Source organism: Barbus barbus (genome assembly GCF_936440315.1).
Source record: "Barbus barbus genome assembly, chromosome: 1".
In the NCBI taxonomy this organism is placed as follows: Eukaryota; Metazoa; Chordata; class Actinopteri; order Cypriniformes; family Cyprinidae; genus Barbus; species Barbus barbus.
In genome coordinates, this window is record NC_136729.1 from 22,852,547 (window position 1) to 22,871,031 (window position 18,485).

The following is an 18,485-nucleotide window of genomic DNA, read 5'->3' on the forward strand; positions in this document are numbered from 1 at the left end:
GAAAGTCCAGTTACCTCAGACCTGCCTTTCAAGTTTCTCATCTCATTACAGGTTATCTCAACTTCGATTTAGTGCATGTGCTGCTATTTCTGGATACAGACTCATTCATAAACCTCAATGAATGACTGAGTCAATGACAGTCAGTGTATTTACATAAAGTATTTATAAAATGTGATCAAAATGCTTTAGTCCATATTAAACTTTGCCAATCCATTTTTTGCAAAGTCGGACTAACAGACTACATCTAATAAAATTACAGTTGGCTTTGACGGTTTTTTAAGAAAATAATACTTTTGAGTTTATTGTTCAAAGCCAACAGTAAAGATATTTACAATGTTACAGAAACATTCAATTTCAAACAAATGCTGTTCTCTTGAACTTTATATTAATCCAAAAAAAAGGGAGGGGGGGGGGCCATCAAATTCATTAAGCAACTGTTTTTAAGTGATAAGAAATGTTTCTTGAGCACCAAATCAGCATGAATGATTTCTGAAGGAATACATTCAATTTTAAAATATATTTAATAGAAAACCGTTGTTTTTAATAATATTAATAATATCACAATATTACTATTTTTACTGTATTTTTAATCAAATAAGTGCAGCATCTGTGAGCATAAAAGATGTATTTAAAACACTTTTGAACAGTAGATTTCATTTATATATATAAAACATTTTTTGTTTTTTCTTTTTTGTAATTAACATACTTAGGCCTAATAATTTAAATGAGTTTAAAAAATGAGTTAATTCACCGCTTGATATAGGAGGTGACAGAGCAGCCACCAGCAGGTCCCTTCACTCTTCCTGTCCTAGAAGAATAATCTACTTCTCCTCTGCTCCCTTCCTCCCTTCTCGTCTCTTATCCTCTTTTCCTTTCTCATAGGAGCCCCTCAACAGCCCTACACTGGAGCCAGGTGCTGTCCCACTCCCCAAAGGCACCCTCTTCACTTTTCTTTCTCTTTTATAGAGAAACATAGCCTTTCCCTTCCGCCCCCACCCTCTGTCTTTCAATCTCTTTCTGTCATCCTTTTTATAAATACGTTGGATATTGGGAAGGGAATAAAAGAGACAAAGGATATAGTGCATATACTGTCACTCTTTGTGCTACAATAAAGAACATTCTGTACTAAAGACAGCAAGAGAGAGGAAAAGTGTGTTGGTTGTCAGGAAAGGTTTAAACAGCAAGCCCCGGAATCTAAAAAATTCCCCCCAAAATGTTCTGAAATTCCTAAAAGAAATTATTTTTAGAATTACAGCTCTCTATTTGATCTGGGCTTCAAAGTGTTTGGTCTATGAGTGATACTACACACAGAGTGATACAGAATGCTTTCAAAGTCATGATCAAGCCTGGTTTATATTTGACCTATTGGCCGCTTTTGACTGTGCTGGAAATTGTGTTTAAAGCTGTGATGTTGCCTAGTTTGCCCTAGTTTAGAACTGTTGTGCCAAATGGTTTCAGAGTGGATTTCAAAAGCTACATTTCAAAGCAGTAACATCGTCTGGTCTTGGCACTTTGATTCTGACTGAGTTTGAGATTGAGTTTCTTCTTTAGTGTAACTCGGACTGGTTTTAGCGCTGAAGTGCTAACTAACGAAAAGCTGCGATACAGTGTAAAAGCAGTGTGGACATTGGTTAAGTAGGTCCAATCTCAGTTTGACTGATAACTATGGTGGCTGAGGTTAAAAACTGCTATGTAATGGGACTAACACACACAGAAAGACCAGTAAATGCACTGCAAAAATTACCGCGATTTTAACAGTAAAAAAATATTGCAGTAAAAACCTATTGATTGGTTAACAGTAAGTTCCCCTACTATATATTAGGGTTGGGAATCGAAAATTGATTCAGATTCCAGATACTTTAGGTCAGGAATCGGATACTTGTTGTCAAATAAAAATTCCAATTCCGCCTATTGATTCCTATGCGCTTTTTTTTTTTTTCATCTGTGTGCATCACTGTGTGACCTAGCGATCTGCCAGGACCTTGCTCACTAATCTAAGCGCTCCAAAGTTTCGCTACATTTGTGATCAGAAGCCAAAAAAGCTAAGTATAATATCTGTGATAGTTAAACATGTTGCAAGAGAGGTGTCACCAGCAACATGACATTAATTTAATAGATCGTTAAAGATCACGAACATGATTCAAACACCAACGTGATTCTATTCCTAAATTACAATGACTCATCTGCTTCATTCCTCAACCTTTTACGTGTCCGATCACAATGTTGTGATTGCTGGTTCGTCCGTACAGTGTACGATCACACCAGTGTGATTTGAACATTTAAACCTGCATTTGCGCCGCTGCTGACCTAAAGAGAACAGCTGTCATGTATATGAATGAAACAGCTTCACAGTCTTTTCAACCACACAGTATCATTATTTCTGTGTTACAAACATTCATATCACAGAAGCACTGTTACAAAAGTTTATAGTTCAGATATAAATTCTGATATGTACGGTAGCGATTAAAATAGAGTAAATCTCCTTTTGAAAGTAATCTGACACTTCAAATGAAGATTTATCGATTACATTGTTACGCCAGTAGGTGGCAAAAAGTATTAAATGTATTTGTAGTCTGTTAAAATGTATTTGTCATTGAAGCATACAAGAGATTCCTTTAAGGACCCTGTTTCATCCAGTATTGAAACAAGTACATCCTGAGTGAGTCATTCATAAATTACATGTGATTTTGTTTAGTTGTCTAATATTTTTTTCTTCAGAATCATGAGAGAACCACAACTTCCATTGGAAAAAAAAAGAAAAAAAACTCAATTTATCCAGAATCATGCAGTTCTATTTTGCACACAAACAGCTCTTGAAGAGTCCAGTTTTTATGTAGCCTGATGATTTTTGTTCATGGCATTCAGCTCCAATAAATGGTTTGCAAAAAAGAGACACAGGATAAATGTTTGATATCATTATTTAATCACATTGGAATCGAAACTGGGAATTGAAAAGAATCGGAATCGATCAAATTCAAGCGATACCCAACCCTACTATATACAGTGAACAACTGTATTGGACATTGCATGTAATTTTACCGCAGTGTGCAGTTTTTGGAAGTGAAAAAGAATGTAAAATTTACAGTGAATAACCTTAAATTGACATTCCCAGAATTCCCTGTTACATTTCACATTTGATGTTTTTCCATTGAAATAACTGTTTCTTAAATGAATGTCTATTGGATTATTTCAATTTCATGTGTGTTACCATGATGGTGTTTAGTGTTTGTGTGAATGATACTGTGCACCTTCTATATATGTAAGTATATACAGTAAAACTGCTTGTGATGAGCTTGGGATCATCATGTAACTTTCTCACCCCCTGCTTTTGGTGGTTATCAGTGTATTACAAAGGTACAAAACAGATTTAATTACTTCCATAAGTTGGTATATTAACATTATATCAGTTAAAGAAATTAAGATTTTTAAGTGTAAAATTAAGTTAAATCCATAAACCTGAAATGTTGCTACTGTATTTTTTTATTTATTTCTTTTTACATTAAAATGGCAGCAACCACAGCTGCCAAATTTTTACCGTAAACTTTACAGATTTTTTTTCCAGTGTGCAGCTGTAAGCTACACAATAACAAAGCTGCACCATGTGACAACACCAATCAATCACCATCAAGGGAATGAGTGAATCACTGCACTGACTTCAGACTAGAACACAAAAAGGGAAACAGCAGGCTTAATATAGAGGACAGGTAATGATGGAGCTAGAATTTACATTGAAATTTACATTTACATTGAAACTCTCATGTTGGCAATGTAAATTTAAATTTACATTGCCAACATGAGAGTCACAGTGCAGCATGCTAACAGCAAGGCCAAAAATCTGAACCCCACCTCTTTTTGAACAAGAACTTATAGTGTAATTTACTAATAGCACAAGGCCTATGCAAACCAGACTGGAAAATGTAATAGGCAGTGCTACATAAAGTCTTGTGTGTGAAGGCCAGTTAACACAGCACAACACAAACACACTCATCAAACAGATTCCTGACTCAGACTCCCCGCCATCTGAACCACATTTACAACACAGACACACACAACTGTCCGAATTGAAGCACAGCTGCTATAAATAACTAACTCTCCAGGTAGCCTCTATTAGTCCCAGTATTATCAGCCTGTGTTTATGAGTGAGGTTTATGCTTTCTTCATGCTCAGGGAGTGAGGTAATTCATTGAATTTCACTCAGTAGCTTTTCTCAATAAGAAAAATCAGAAAGTAAGTAAATAAGAATAATAAGAATAAGTATACTGTTTAACTTAACTTGTGACAAGCTGGTTTTAAAAGATGTGTATTATATATCAACATTATTCTAAAGCACCTCTAAAGACCAGGGAAAAAAGTGGTGGCTACATTAAAACTCCAGAAACATTAAGAAAACAAATGAATAAAATGGGGGGGGGGGGGGGGGCAACAGTAACACGTTTTTAATAAAGACTCCACACACTGATCCAATCAATATCTCTCAATGGAATAATAAAAATAAGATATTAAAATAGTTCATTTTCAATCAAATCAAAATCAAAAGGGGAGAACTAACAAAGGGATGCAAATACTCTTTCCAGCTAAACCAGCCTCAAATTTCATCACTACATAAAATATTAAATTGCCCTGGTGATGCTTTAGGTCAAAACAAAATGAGTATTTCCAAATAAATATTTATGGAAATATGTTCTCTCATTCTTTCATTCTCACAACGCTCCATTGAGCACATACCATTCAGTTATTCAAAATTGTTCAAATGTTTAAATTCGTTCAGCAGGGATCCTTTCCCAGCCTGGCCAAATCACTTCACATCAACTGGAAAAACACACACACACACACGCACACACACACACACACTCCTCAGTACTGCTATTGTTTCTTTACTCTCCTCATTAGTACATCAGAGGGAAAACAATCAGGTTGTGTTAAAACAAACCCTGCTTCAGATTATCATATTTAAGTAATGAAAGCAACATTAAAAGAGAAAAGTGAAAACTTTATGACTTTATATTGTTGAATAAATATAAAGCAGGTAACTCTTCAGACTTTGTAACTGTTGTTCAATGCATTATGATCTCTCCAGCTACAATAAAACCTCCCTCTCAGCAGAGAGTGAAAAAAGTAATAAACTTCAAACTGTGTGAACTTTGAACCAGGCAAGAACTGTGTGTTCTACGCTCCTTAAACTTATTTTCTCAACCTTCACACCACAAGATATAAAAGCTTAACAAATTCTATGCTTGCAGACAGTACTATGTATCTTACATGCTAAATAAACGTTTATTGCCACTACTTTCTTAGAGAGTTAGAAAATAAATGCAGCATTTCTCCAGCAACACTCCGGACTCTGAAAGTTTAAGAGCATCAGGTTTGTGTTTGGATGTCCACATATGAGGATTGGGTTTAAGAAGATGTGGCTGTGACGCTTTCTCCTGCTGGTTGAGACGGTTCTTTAATAGCAGCCTTCTGGATTTCCTTTTGCTTTTTCTGTCACTCTCAGCGTCTCTCACTATCTCTCCAACCCTCAAAAAAGTCTTTTGAGACTCTGCAACAGCCCTTGACCAAAAGAGGCTTACTCTGAGGTATTTCCAGAGGATTTCTCCTCTCCTAAACGACAGTGCTCTTATGTGTTTACTAGGATGCCAAATCTGAGACAGACTGGCCCTCCTTCCACCCTCCCTCCACCCCTCTCTCGACTTCACAATACAGCGCTGTCACCAGCCTGTCAGCCTGCAATGCTTTCAACCCGCCGTGATCTATTACCTACAGAGAGAACTTGCATCTGTTCCTAGCCCTCACACAGTTCTTCCCACCACGTTCAAATAAACCATTTACCCATGTGAGCCGCCAGTGAAAAAGTTGACGTGCCTTTTGTCTAAACATGACTGCTAAAACATTTTCCTTGTTGGGCAAATTCAAGATAGAAACGCGTAATTTTTTGCATGCAGGAAGAAAGGTGATAAAATCCAAATATATGTTTTCAAATACGCATGCCACCTTTAAGATCCCAAACCTACTTATCTATTTACCTATTGATATTTCCTCTCAAAATAATGTGCCTGTCAAAAATAAACAGCCTGAACAGTCTGGAAACCTGATTTTTCCTCTTCCTATCATTCAAAGGAATAACAACACAAAATCTCCTCCTCTGGCTTCAAAGGCAGCAGCTGAAACCGTGGAGAGCGTTTTAACAGACATCATTAAAGGGAAACGTGTATCCAGAGAGTGTTTCTCCTTTAATCACTTCTGGTAATAACGCCTTTGGCTTTTACATTTGGGCTCAAACTACAGAGTGTTTCCAGAGAGTAAACTATTGTTCTTGGTGACGTCACAAAACAATGGCATGATCGTTTTCAACGCGCGTGAATTGGGTGGTCTGGAAGCGCGTGTGGCCTCAAGAAGCAGCCAAAGATCATTCTGCAACGCGAATATCGCTTATACACGCTTTTACCATCTATAACCCAATGAGGGTAGTTGACTTGCAATATGTCCATTAACTTTTTTTTTAATTATTCAACATGGACTTTAAAATGTTCACATGCGTATTTTTTATTATTTATTTTTTTTAACGCGCAAATATTTCTTTCGAGTTTATCAGCATTGTAAACCACATTTTAGTTCATTTTAAACAGTTCTGTAATGCAACAACTGAATTCTTAAAATTACAAATATTCAATTTAGTCTCTCACCTATGAGGTCATAAAATATCACGTATATAATTACAGAATAATTGGAATTCTTTGTTTCAATTAGTTTTAGATCACTTACAGCGCGTCACACCGCTGACACTGCTTGATATTTCATGTCAACTACCCATGAACTGAATTCATGCAGAACAACGGAAAGAAAAGAGTTGTATTGCAGTTTGTAAACGATGTTTATCACAACAAAGCAAAGTTTTATAAGTTGAAATGCAAACTTTAAAGAGCTCCATGCATTACTTCAAAGTGCACAATATTTCTCCTTGGAATGAAATGAAGGCGAAGCGCAGACAAGTGCACTTTCTCAAAGTCCAGAATCTTCTCACATTTAACATGCACGTGTGATAAAAAGTCATTAAACCCGTTGACGTACCCGTGGAGACAGTCCGCAGGTATGTTTCTGCTGGCAGTCCTGCTGATCTACACGAGAGCTCGAGCAGTAATACTTCTGCTTAACCATCCAGTCATCCAGTCCTTTCCTCGCCAAACACGCGTTAACTACAAAACTATCGCCTAAAAGAGCGAGGAAATAAAATTTATACATAATACCATTGTGTATTTATCAGTTAAACAGCTTTCAAGTTTGTTTCTAACGCTTTTCTTTTTTGTTTACGCCAAATGTTCAAAGATGCAGCTTTGTATTATTAGTCATTTAGCCAGTTCACCCGTTTCAAATAAAAGCGTTATTATTTGTATAACAAATAGTTACTCACCTTCAGGACTCTCCCTCGCTTTACAAATAGCAGCTTTAAAAAAAAAAAAAAAAGAAAGCAAAAAAGACGTCGTATAAATGGATTACTCGAAAGAACTATATCACAGGCGCGTTAAAATCAAAGACTTGCTCTACAACACCAAAGATATGCCGTCTTACCATGTTTGGAATGAAGTTTACCCATTTCTCTGCATCGGAGAGCAAGTGAGAAACCATAGAAATAAAAACAATCCAGAAAGAGTGCGATATTTGTGAGCGTCCGTGAAGAAGAGCGCGCGGGGTCCGTACACATCCAGCAGCGGTGGAGGATCGAGTGATCTGCGGCTCCAGCGGACCAGACGCGAGGCGCTGCAGCCAATCGGCGAGCGTGATTGACGCCTTGCGCAGGCCGCCTCTCCTTCAGTCTGATTGGACCGAGGCGGCACATGAAAGGGAAGCGGGATTCTTTTGGAGTCTCCAAATATAAAAAGAGCAGCGCAAAGCCCCCCGTGGGCCAGGGACGGATTATGACGCAGAGGTGCCCTGGGCACGGACTGATTATAGGCCCCCCTCAGTTGAAATCGCGGTCATTTTTCTTAAGTTCAAATAGCAATGGATTTTATCTACACTAAGTTAAAATAACAGTATTTTTAGCTATATGTTATTTACGTTAAGTGCAAATAGCTATAGATTATATTTACACTGTTAAAATAGCAGCATTTTCTGCTATGTATACTACTTGTTGCAAAATAGTGGCAATTATCTGCACTTCAGTATTGTATTGCATTATAAAACAGTATGCAATAATAGCGTATTGAGTGTAAATTATCATTTTAATTCAGATTATTAAACAGATGCCACCTTATTGATAATAAAGCCCTCCCTACAACCCAATCCGATACTTTATTTTCAACTTTTTGGTTATGTCTTTGATTTTTATGAAAAATAAATGCCTTTACGATTTGAAAAGGGAGAAAAAAAAGTTTGGCAAAAGGTAGGTTCGAAACCTAGTCGGTCACATCAACAATACTACAGTATGCGCTTTACCATCTGTGCCACTGGAACAGTTAGTTTATAATAGCTTTTTATAATCTTGACAGTCCCAATCACACTTTGGTGGGCGGAATTAATGTAAATAGCCTCTGCCAGAAGGTGGGCTATGTGCACTGTGTAAATAGACACTCTGTTTACATTATCAAAGAACATTATCATTGACAGAATTAAAGCACTCTCAAAAACTCCCATTAATCACTGAAGTTGCTTACATTGTGAAATGAATATCTTGCTTACATGGTATGCACTTCTGCACTTGTTTCTGATGAGTGAAATCGGCAAAGAGCAGAATTCATTCAGGAGCGCGCGCACTGAACAGAACAGCTGTTTCAGAGATGACTCATCTCGACGCCTCTTATTGGCCATTGTACTCATAAACTCAACAGAATCATGTTTGATTGGTTATAATGCATAATGCTGTAGAAAATCACGGCTGTCTCTAACTCCGTGCCAGCCAGCGAAGATGAGCGAACGCAGATTTTAATTTAGCAGGTAATGATGCTAAATTATCTATCTATCTATCTATCTATCTATCTATCTATCTATCTATCTATCTATCTATCTATCTATCTATCTATCTATCTATCTATCTATCTATCTATCTATCGCTAACAATGCTTTATTGACAGCATTGTTAACAATTACAATATTGCCAAAGCAAAGGTAGCCTACTTACAGCACCAAATTTATGAACACCAAAGAAAATAGATGCACTTGTTAAAATAAAAAAAATATAAAAATGTATTAAATTAAAAGTAAATTAAGAAATGTAGGTGATATATGACATTAAAAGACAAAAAAAAACTATATGAACTTTAGCTCCCCAATCCCTTATACTGAGATTTTTTTTCTCTACAGTGCATTAAGAAGCCAGCTTGACACATGAACATGCAAGTTACACCAGTCACACCAACAGAGGGAAGAACAGAACAGAAGTCATCTCTCATACAAATCAGCATAAAGTTCAAGTAGTTTATTTGTATAGCGCTTTTTACGATACAAATCATTGCAAAGCAGCTCTACAGGAAATAAAATTTCCACAATATATTTATATATTGCAGAGCCTTAATATATATAACTTATGGCAAAATTTGGTAATTCTGTATGTTGTCTGAGCGTTGGCATCCTCTGAGGTCCTCTGAGGGGTTGGCATTATCTTTTCTCAGGTGTTCGGTCATCTCAGATCATTTAAGGGTTGGATCCAGACTGAAGCTTCTGTAATTCCTAGTTACCATGGAATGTTAATCCCGTGGCAGAAACAGAGAAACAAATAGAGACATAATTAGCGTAGCTGCTGTTCCATCTAAGCAAAAATAATTTGTTCAACCCAAGCTAAAGAATAATAATGTACATTTGATCAGATATAACTGCAGTACAAGATTATAAAATGCATTATGTGAATGCTTGGCTAAAGAGATGTGTCTTTAATCTAGATTTAAACAGATATTCCAGAGTTTGGGAGCCAAATGTGAAAAAGCTCTACCTCCTTTAGTGGACTTTGCTATCCTAGGTACTACCAAAAGTCCTGAGTTTTGCAACCTTAGGGAGCGGGTTGGATTGTAGCGTGGTAGAAGGCAAATTAGGTACGCAGGAGCTAAACCATTTAGGGCCTTATAGGCAAGTAATAATATTTTGTAAATGATATGGAATTTAATAGGTAGCCAGTGCAGAGACTGTAAAATTGGGGTAATATGATCATATTTTCTTGACCTGGTAAGAACTCTAGCCACTGCATTTTGGACTATCTGTGGCTTGTTTACTGAAGATGCAGGACAACCAGCTAGCAGTGCATTATCGAGTCTAGAGGTCATGAATGCATGAACTAGCTTTTCTGCATCAGAAACAGGTAGCATGTTTCGAAGATTGGCAATGTTTCTAAGATAGAAGAATGCTGTTTTTGTAACATGGGAAATATGATTTTCAAAGGACAAGTTGCTGTCTAATATAACACACAGATTTTTTACTTTAGAGGACATAACAGTGCATCCGTCTAGTTGTTAATTGTAATCCAAGAGATTCTGTGTACTGTTTTTTTGGTCCAATAAGTAATATCTCTGTCTTATCTGAATTTAATAGGAGGAAATTATTGGTCATCCAATCTTTTACATTTTTTACACAATCTATTAGCTTAGATAGTTTAGAAGTTTCATCTGGTCTTGTTGAGATATGTAGTTGAGTAGTTGAGTCATCAGCATAACAATGAAAACTAATCCCGTATTTTCTAATAATATTAACAAGAGGCAACATGTATATTGAAAATAGCAGAGGACCTAGGACAGATCCTTGTGGTACTCCATACTTTACTGGTGATAATTGTGATGACTCTCCATTTAAATTAACAAAGTGGTAGCGATCGGACAGGTAGGATTTAAACCATCTTAAAGCCTGCCCTTGAATACCAGTATAGTTTTGTAATCAATCTACGAGTATGTCATGGTCTATAGTGTCGAACGCAGCACTAAGATCAAGTAATACTAGCAATGAGATGCAGCCTTGGTCTGAAGCAAGAAGCAAGTCATTTGTAATTTTAACAAGTGCAGTTTCTGTACTATGGTGAGGCCTGAAACCTGACTGAAATTCTTCATAGAGATAATTTTTTTGCAAGAAGGAGCACAATTGAGCAGACACAACTTTTTCTAAAATTTTAGACATAAACGGAAGATTTGAAATGGGTCTGTAATTTGCCAGTTCATTAGAATCTAGTTGTGGTTTCTTAATAAGAGGTTTAATAACCGCCAGCTTGAATGGTTTTGGGACAGCGGTCTATACACCGTAGCCAGAGCAAGAGATAAGAGAGATTTCTTTTGCATATCTAACAGTGTAACATTATGCAGAAGTATTTCGAATGAGTTAAACCTCCTGTACCCTGTTTTCTGAGTAACATTGAGAATATCACTATTGTTGCCACACCGCTGCCACGACCAGTCTGACGGGGCTCATGTTTATAACAGTAGCTTGGTGGAGTAGACTCATTTAGACCAAAATATTCATTTGGTTTAAGCCAGGTTTCAGTCAGGCAGAGTACATCAAAATTATTATCTGTGATAATTTAATTTACAATAACTGCTTTGGGTGCAAGTGATCTAATATTTAGGAGCCCAAGCTTTAAAAATTGTTTTTGTTCATTTATTTTGCATTTTTCTGGTTTAATCACGATCAGATTTTTTCTAGATCCTGCATTAAATTTATATTTTGACCTCGCTATTCGGGGAACAGACACAGTCTGTAGATTGGACAATGCAAGTACTTCTATCTTTTAAGTGGGTAGAACAAAAGTCATTATAGTAGTTATTTGAGAATTGGCTTACTAGTCAGATGGAGCGTAGCGTCCTGGAGATGTTGTCCGACAGGATTTCCGCTCCGACTCTGCTGGGGTGCAGGCCATCAGCACGGAAAAGCCTAGGACGCTACCAGAAAAGATTCCAATTATTAACAAAGAGCAGTTTCTGTTCTTTACACCATGACAATAACCATTCGACCAAGCAAACAGTCTACTGAACCTTTCGTGTCTTCGTCGATACGTGGGAAGCGATCCTGACACGTACCGTGTCGATCAGGCTCCTGAAGTCCCTCTTCAGTGTCTCTGTCTGCCGCAGCTTGGTGTCGTTAACCACCGCGTGCAGTACGACAGCACCGATGCTCTGGTCGCCCTTCAGGATCACGGGTATCTGCGCAGAAACATCGAGAACACGAGCACCGGGGAAACAGTGAGTGTGCACTTTACCTTCAGCTAACGTAGCACGGACGTGCCGGATGATGGAGTCTCCGACGATCACAGCATCGCGTTCCGTCTCGCGGAGGGGAGCGAAGCGGTTCTGAGTGGAGATCAGGGCCTGTGCAGAGAAACACACGGAGTAGAGGTGGTGGGAGTGTTAGAAGCGTGCTGTATACTTACCCTGGACTTGTGAGCGTCAGCCCGGGATGTTTCCAGCGCGGCTCTCCGCTCTCTCAGCTGGGCCTGCTTCTCCACCAGGTCGCAGATCTGCTTCTCCATGGCCTCCAGCTCCAGCTGCAGTGAATGCAGCTCGAATGTGTCCTCACCTGCACTCAAAGGTAGACACAAATCTGCCATTTAAGCAAGTAACAGTGAAACAATGGTAATGTGTGTGAATAGAGTATTAGCAATCTAAGCGAGATTAGCGGCAGCCATGCTGCCGATGCTAACGGGCTATAAGCTAATAGCAGACTCGAGAAATCAAAATAAAACTAGTGATAACAAGGCGCTCTGATTGGTTTTGTTTTAGAATCCTATAGGGGATATATTCACATGTTATAGAAACGAAAATGACACTGTATAAAATTGTTTTTAAGATTTAAAATAGACGATAAAGAATCAACTTGATGGAGTTACTCAAAACACGCAGTCACAAATCAGCACATGCGTCTTCAGGATCATTAGAAAATCACAGAATCACTTATTTAGAGCTTATAAGAACAATAAAGGTGCTTCTTTCTCTGTGCACAGTGTTCTACAGATGACAAACGCACAGTCTGTATTTGTGGTGCAGCTCATGATGCTTTTGGGAAACCCATTACTTTGATTCCAATTTGTCAGCTGGCATTATTTAAAATGATTCAGTGAAGTATACAGGAAAACATATTCTGCACATGTGTGTCTACAAAGAACTTAACTTCACAGCCAGTGAAGGTGCAGCCAATTGGCCATAAGCAAGCTAAGTGTGATGTAAATAAAGCACTGATATTAGGTGCCAAACATAACTGTCAACTGAACTCCTTAAAGTCTTTCTAATGAAAACTGAATGAGGTTTAAGAGAGCTCTGAAGAAAGACATTCCTGTGCATCACTCTCTACTCTTCAAGACAAACCTTTTCCAAGACAGGTCATGTGTGTCCACGGTCTTGGAAAAACTCATGCGCATGCAAACAAACATGTGCATATGCCAGAGTGGGGCATCAATGCCACAGCAGATTTCACATCCTGCCTCTCAAACCAGAGGATTCTGGCTGGCTTTGAACCTCCCAGACACACACGCATATATACACGCACAGAGATGCGCATGTTATTATACCCTGCATACACATATTTTCTCTCTCTCTCTCTTGCTCACACACTAACACACACGCAAGGGCTGGGAACCAGCCGGCTAGTCGCTTTGACACACTTCCTGTGCTTTGAAGCGGCCAGTGGAGAGATGGCTTTTCACATCATCGCCTTTGATGCCTGTGTGAGGAGGAGGAGGCTGTGTATTTATACATGTTATGGGGGAAGGGAGGTACTGACATTAATTCATTGTAATGGCTCATCAGTTGCTTTTACTTTATGAAACGATTAAAGCATTATGCAGAAAGTTTGTCTTTCACCATATCTAATCGAATAAATGATTAAATCTCACCACACATTCTGTGGTTCTTCTCATGATGTCCCTGTAAAACTGTTACATTCCAAAATGTCCTTGGAATGATAACAAACATAATATTTTAGCACTTTAAATCACCTGTAAAGATTTCAGCAGATAGACAGACAGCAAGAAGAGTACAAGGCCAACATCTGTGGGGTGTTGAGTGGACATGTGACCATTGCTTTTTTCTTGCGGGACAAAAGAGTGCTGGGTGTGCGAGAGGGCAGAGGGCAACAGTCCTGCAGTACACTGCAGAGTCCTGGGACGGCTGCAGAATGGGGCTTTGTAAAGACCCAGCACGCTGTGTGTCAGAAGAGGGGGGGTCTGGGACAGTTGTGTGTGTTGGGGGAGGGTGGTGAGAGACAGCAGGCTGGCATGTGTGTAGTGTGTATGCCCACTAGATTAGCACCATGACCCCGTTGTGCAGTGAGTGCAGACACAGTCAAAGACGGGCTTCTCACGTGATGGGTAAAACAAGCCACCCTGTGTACTGCAGTAAATTATTTATTTTCGAATGTAAAAAATCTTAAATAGATAGTTCAATCAAAAAAAAAAAAAATAATTTATTTACTCTCATGTCATTCCAAACCTATACATATTCTGTTGAAGATAATTTTAGGGTTTTTTCCATATATTGTAAGCCAGTGGTATCTAAAACAGCACTGTTAACCCCATTAACCTTTATTATATAGGGGGGAAAACTGAGACCTTTTTCAAAATATCTTCTTTTGTATTCCACTGAAGTAAAATTGGAACGACATGACAATGTCGTCAATGCTTACATTGAGGTGAATTATCCCTTTAAGAAAGTTTACATAAACCTAATTGTCCTATCAGACTTGATTAAAATAGCTTAAAAGACAAATAATTAAAGGTGCATTGAAGCCCAACATAGTGTATGCTGTGCTCTAGGAGTAAAGCATCTTACTGGATAAGCTTTTTCTCTGGTTATAATGCAGATGCATTTATACGTACTTTAAAAGTTCTATTTCAATTGGACTAAAGCAATAACTCAACTTTTTAACATGCAAACTCTTTAGTCTGACTGAAATTGTATTGTGAGTGTTGGTTTTTGTGGAGTGAGACTAATAGATAATGGATAATGTGATTGTAACTTGGCTTCATCCAGCAAGTATACATATTAATTAGACTATACAGTTGGCATTTGAGAATGTCTCCTTTATGGTTATCTGCGGCCTTTTGGTTCTTATAGGTCAAAGAGACACTCAACACTTTGTGTGCAAAATAAATATTACTCTGTCATATTGATCTAAGACCAGATTTGCAGCCTAGAATCCTTTTTTTAAGCATTACTAGGAAAATCACGAAGTCGATAACTGGGCAGCGTAAAAGTAAAACTTTTTCCAAAGCTGTAATCTGAGTGTGTGTATCCCCTCTCTGTGCTATCTGTGCCCTGCACTGTGCCCAACTGGTTTTGAAGCAGTTGGGGGTTTTGCCCCATCCAAAATGAGGACACAATTAGAGCGCTGAGCGGAGAACAGTGGGGATCCCTCTTTGAAGTGTGGATCAAATAGAAGAGCCGCATGGTTTTGTTCAGAATGACAGAGCTGGCAAACTCACCACAGCACGGCTAATAGAGAGAGCGCTTTATGATGCTCGTTAATTATCCTTTCTGTCACAGGCCATAGAGAGGAAGAGAGAAAGGAGAAAGGAAGGAAGAGGAGGACAGAGTATGAAAGAAAGCTACTGTAATGGCATAGTGGGTGGATGTAGGTGAGTGGTAGACTGCATGCGGGGAACACTGAGACGGCTGGAGGGAAATGGCATGTGGAGAATAAGATAAAGACAGACATGATGATGAAATAAATGTTGGTTAGTACGAGTTTAAATAGAGTTTGGTGGTTATTTTGAATGGAGCAGATGGCCAGAGAGGGAAAACCAAAAATAATGACAAAAGCAACAACAACTAAACAGGAAGCAAAAGTGGAGGGAAGAAACAAAGCAAAGAGAAAGGGAAGCTAGAGATAAACCGTTTCCTGAGATAAGAGGTGCCACCAAGACAAATTGAGGCTTTAAAGTGTGAGACGCTCCCTGGGGGCCGCTGCACTGTAAACCTTTAACTATGGCTTCAGAGACAAATCCTGCACCTGATCCAAACACTGACCATCCTAAAGCATCCTCCCTTCTCGCTCTCGCTCTCTCTCTCTCTGAGCTTATTGTTCCATGAAGTGACATGAATCATTCCCTGTAGCTTAAAAGTGAATATAACATTGAGATCGGCACAAAAACTACAAAAAGTATATCCATAATGAGAACATATGAAAAATCCACAGTACTCAAAGTCAGACAGAAACACAAACTGCTGAAATGCTAAGAAAATGTTGAGTTTATACTGATCTGAAAATAGCAGAAATGAACCAGATTACTCTGATCTATTCATCCATAGTATTAAACTAATAGTACACACAGTACATAATTTTCGTCATCAGTCCGCTGATGTCTGCACACACTATCTGCACAGAAAATGAAGTATACCTGGGCCTTGAGAGTTATTATGAAAGCCTAAACATGTCTATCGTGATCAAAGACTGAGGTTTGTGTAATACTGTGAGCAGTCTGATGGTTTATTTGAAGTCCAATATTTGACCTTTAATCTTTTACTACATTGAAGGCATTGTGTGGAAGAGATTGTTGTTCTCAGAGGAGTCAAACAGTGGTGCAGATGGCAGTCAACCCTAGATATATGAAGAAAGAGAGAGAGGGTAATAATATATCCATGTGTACTGTACTTCATGGAAAACTGCATATTGTGTGTGTTTGTGGTTCAGGTATGCAGTATGGAGACAAAACATCCCCAAAAAAGATGGGGACATTTTTGTGGAAAACAACCTTATAAATGATACAGAATGAAGATTTTTTTAAATCTAAAACTGTCAGTATTTCTGTGAGGGGTAGAGGTTAGGGTAAGAGGATAGAAAATACAGTTTGTACATTAGAAAAACCATTACGTCTGAATGTCCCCACAAAAAAATCGAAACCAGTGTGTGTTGAATGTCCTTATAATGAGCTTACTATAGCATAAAAAGCAAATAGAGGAAAAGAGAAACAGATTTAAATGAACTCCTAAATTTGATTTTAAAATAAAGCATGTAATAAAATCTTGAATTTATGTCAATGATCTTATAATCAATGCACAAATTGAATAAAACTAAGTACAAAGAGACTTTTGGAGCTCTTTGTAATCTTAACATGGTAATCTTGGCAGCATTGTTTCTTTAACTTGTTATATGAACCACATTCAGAATAAAAAGCTCATGTACAAGATAGTTGTTGCCTAAAACGGAAAGCCCATTTCTGCAGGCATAAGACCACTACAAGCAACACTGTTAAACATACGCTTAAAAATACAATTTCTGACAATTTTTGTTTCTGACTCAAAAACATTAAAGCATTATTACTGTACGTCTTTATGGGTTGTTTTTTTTAAGCCATACAATGTTTAAATTACAGCACATAACATTGTAAACAACAACTCTAATAACAATTTTGGTGGCTTGAAACATATTTTTAAAGTTAGGTTTGAAGCATACTGCCAAGATCTCTGTTCATGAACATTTGGTCACTGAGAACTAAGGGATTATATACAGTCAAAGTCCCTTTAAGGCCTTAAGTATTCTATAGTCTTAGAATCAGTATAGCAAATTATGATAAAATAGGCTAATAATTTTATGATAATGACTAGCTGATAAAACATTATCCCACTTCTTAAGTGTCTATTTTGCTAAATATTGAAATAAAATATTGACTTGAGTTTGGGGTAAGACAAAAGAGATCATGAAGTGACAAGAGAAACTAGCAAAGATGTAGGAAATTGGTAGCATGAAAACAGCCTAAGATGTTTTTGTTTTTTAAATCAAAGAATGTTAAATGTTTTAATGAGACACAACAGCTTTATTCTTCATATATTCCCATATTCTGCATTTCAAACTGTCATCTCTTCATAGGGTTTGACTTGTTCTCCACTTGTAATAATAATAATAATAATAATTCATTACATTTATATAGCGCTTTTCTGCTTCGCTAAGCACTCAAAGCGCTCTACATTGTGAGGGATGGTGTCTCCTCGTCCACCACCAGTGTGCAGCATCCACCTGGATGATGCGACGGCAGCCATAGTGCGCCAGAACGCCCACCACACACCAGCTTACTGGTGGAGAGGAGACAGAGTGATGAAGCCAAACAGTGTATGAGGATGATTAGCAGGCCATGATGGTCAGAGACCAATGGGGAAATTTGGCCAGGATGCCGAGGTCACACCTCTACTCTTTTCGAAAGACATCCTGGGATTTTTAATGACCACAGAGAGTCAGGACCTCGGTTTAACGTCTCATCCGAAAGACGGCTCCAGACTATAGACTTGTGTCTATAGTCTGGAGCAAGTTGAAGGTTGGAACTGAAGGATCGATACAGTTGCATACGCTTAGTTTTGTGTGTGTGTTGATCCAGGACCTTGTCCTCTGCAAGAGGAAGTCACAATTTCCTCTAGGATTTAATCAAAATGCCTGGCAGGATCTCTCACCTCTACCCAGAATCCCTGCACTGCCTGACATGTTCAGCAGATATGTGTGTTCCTTTGCTTGCGTGCAGACTCACCTTCCCTTTTCATAAACCACTTGACTATTTGTGTGATTGTCTGTGAGTGTGTACGTGCACATGCTGTACAGTC

At 38.2% G+C, this 18,485-nt stretch overlaps 1 protein-coding gene across 1 annotated transcript in view; it reads right to left on the bottom strand.

Annotated features, from left to right (window-relative positions):
* LOC306870082 (protein naked cuticle homolog 1-like) overlaps window positions 1-18,485 on the bottom strand; it is a gene marked incomplete at its 5' end in the record, with an annotated part of 62,489 nt that overhangs the window by 24,258 nt on the left and 19,746 nt on the right. Inside the window, 4 exons of the mRNA XM_079417141.1 lie at window positions 7,069-7,208; window positions 7,409-7,441; window positions 7,567-7,595; window positions 7,696-7,811. Coding sequence (XP_079273267.1) covers window positions 7,069-7,208; window positions 7,409-7,441; window positions 7,567-7,595; window positions 7,696-7,811 — 318 coding nt within the window. The remainder of the gene's footprint in view (window positions 1-7,068; window positions 7,209-7,408; window positions 7,442-7,566; window positions 7,596-7,695; window positions 7,812-18,485) is intronic.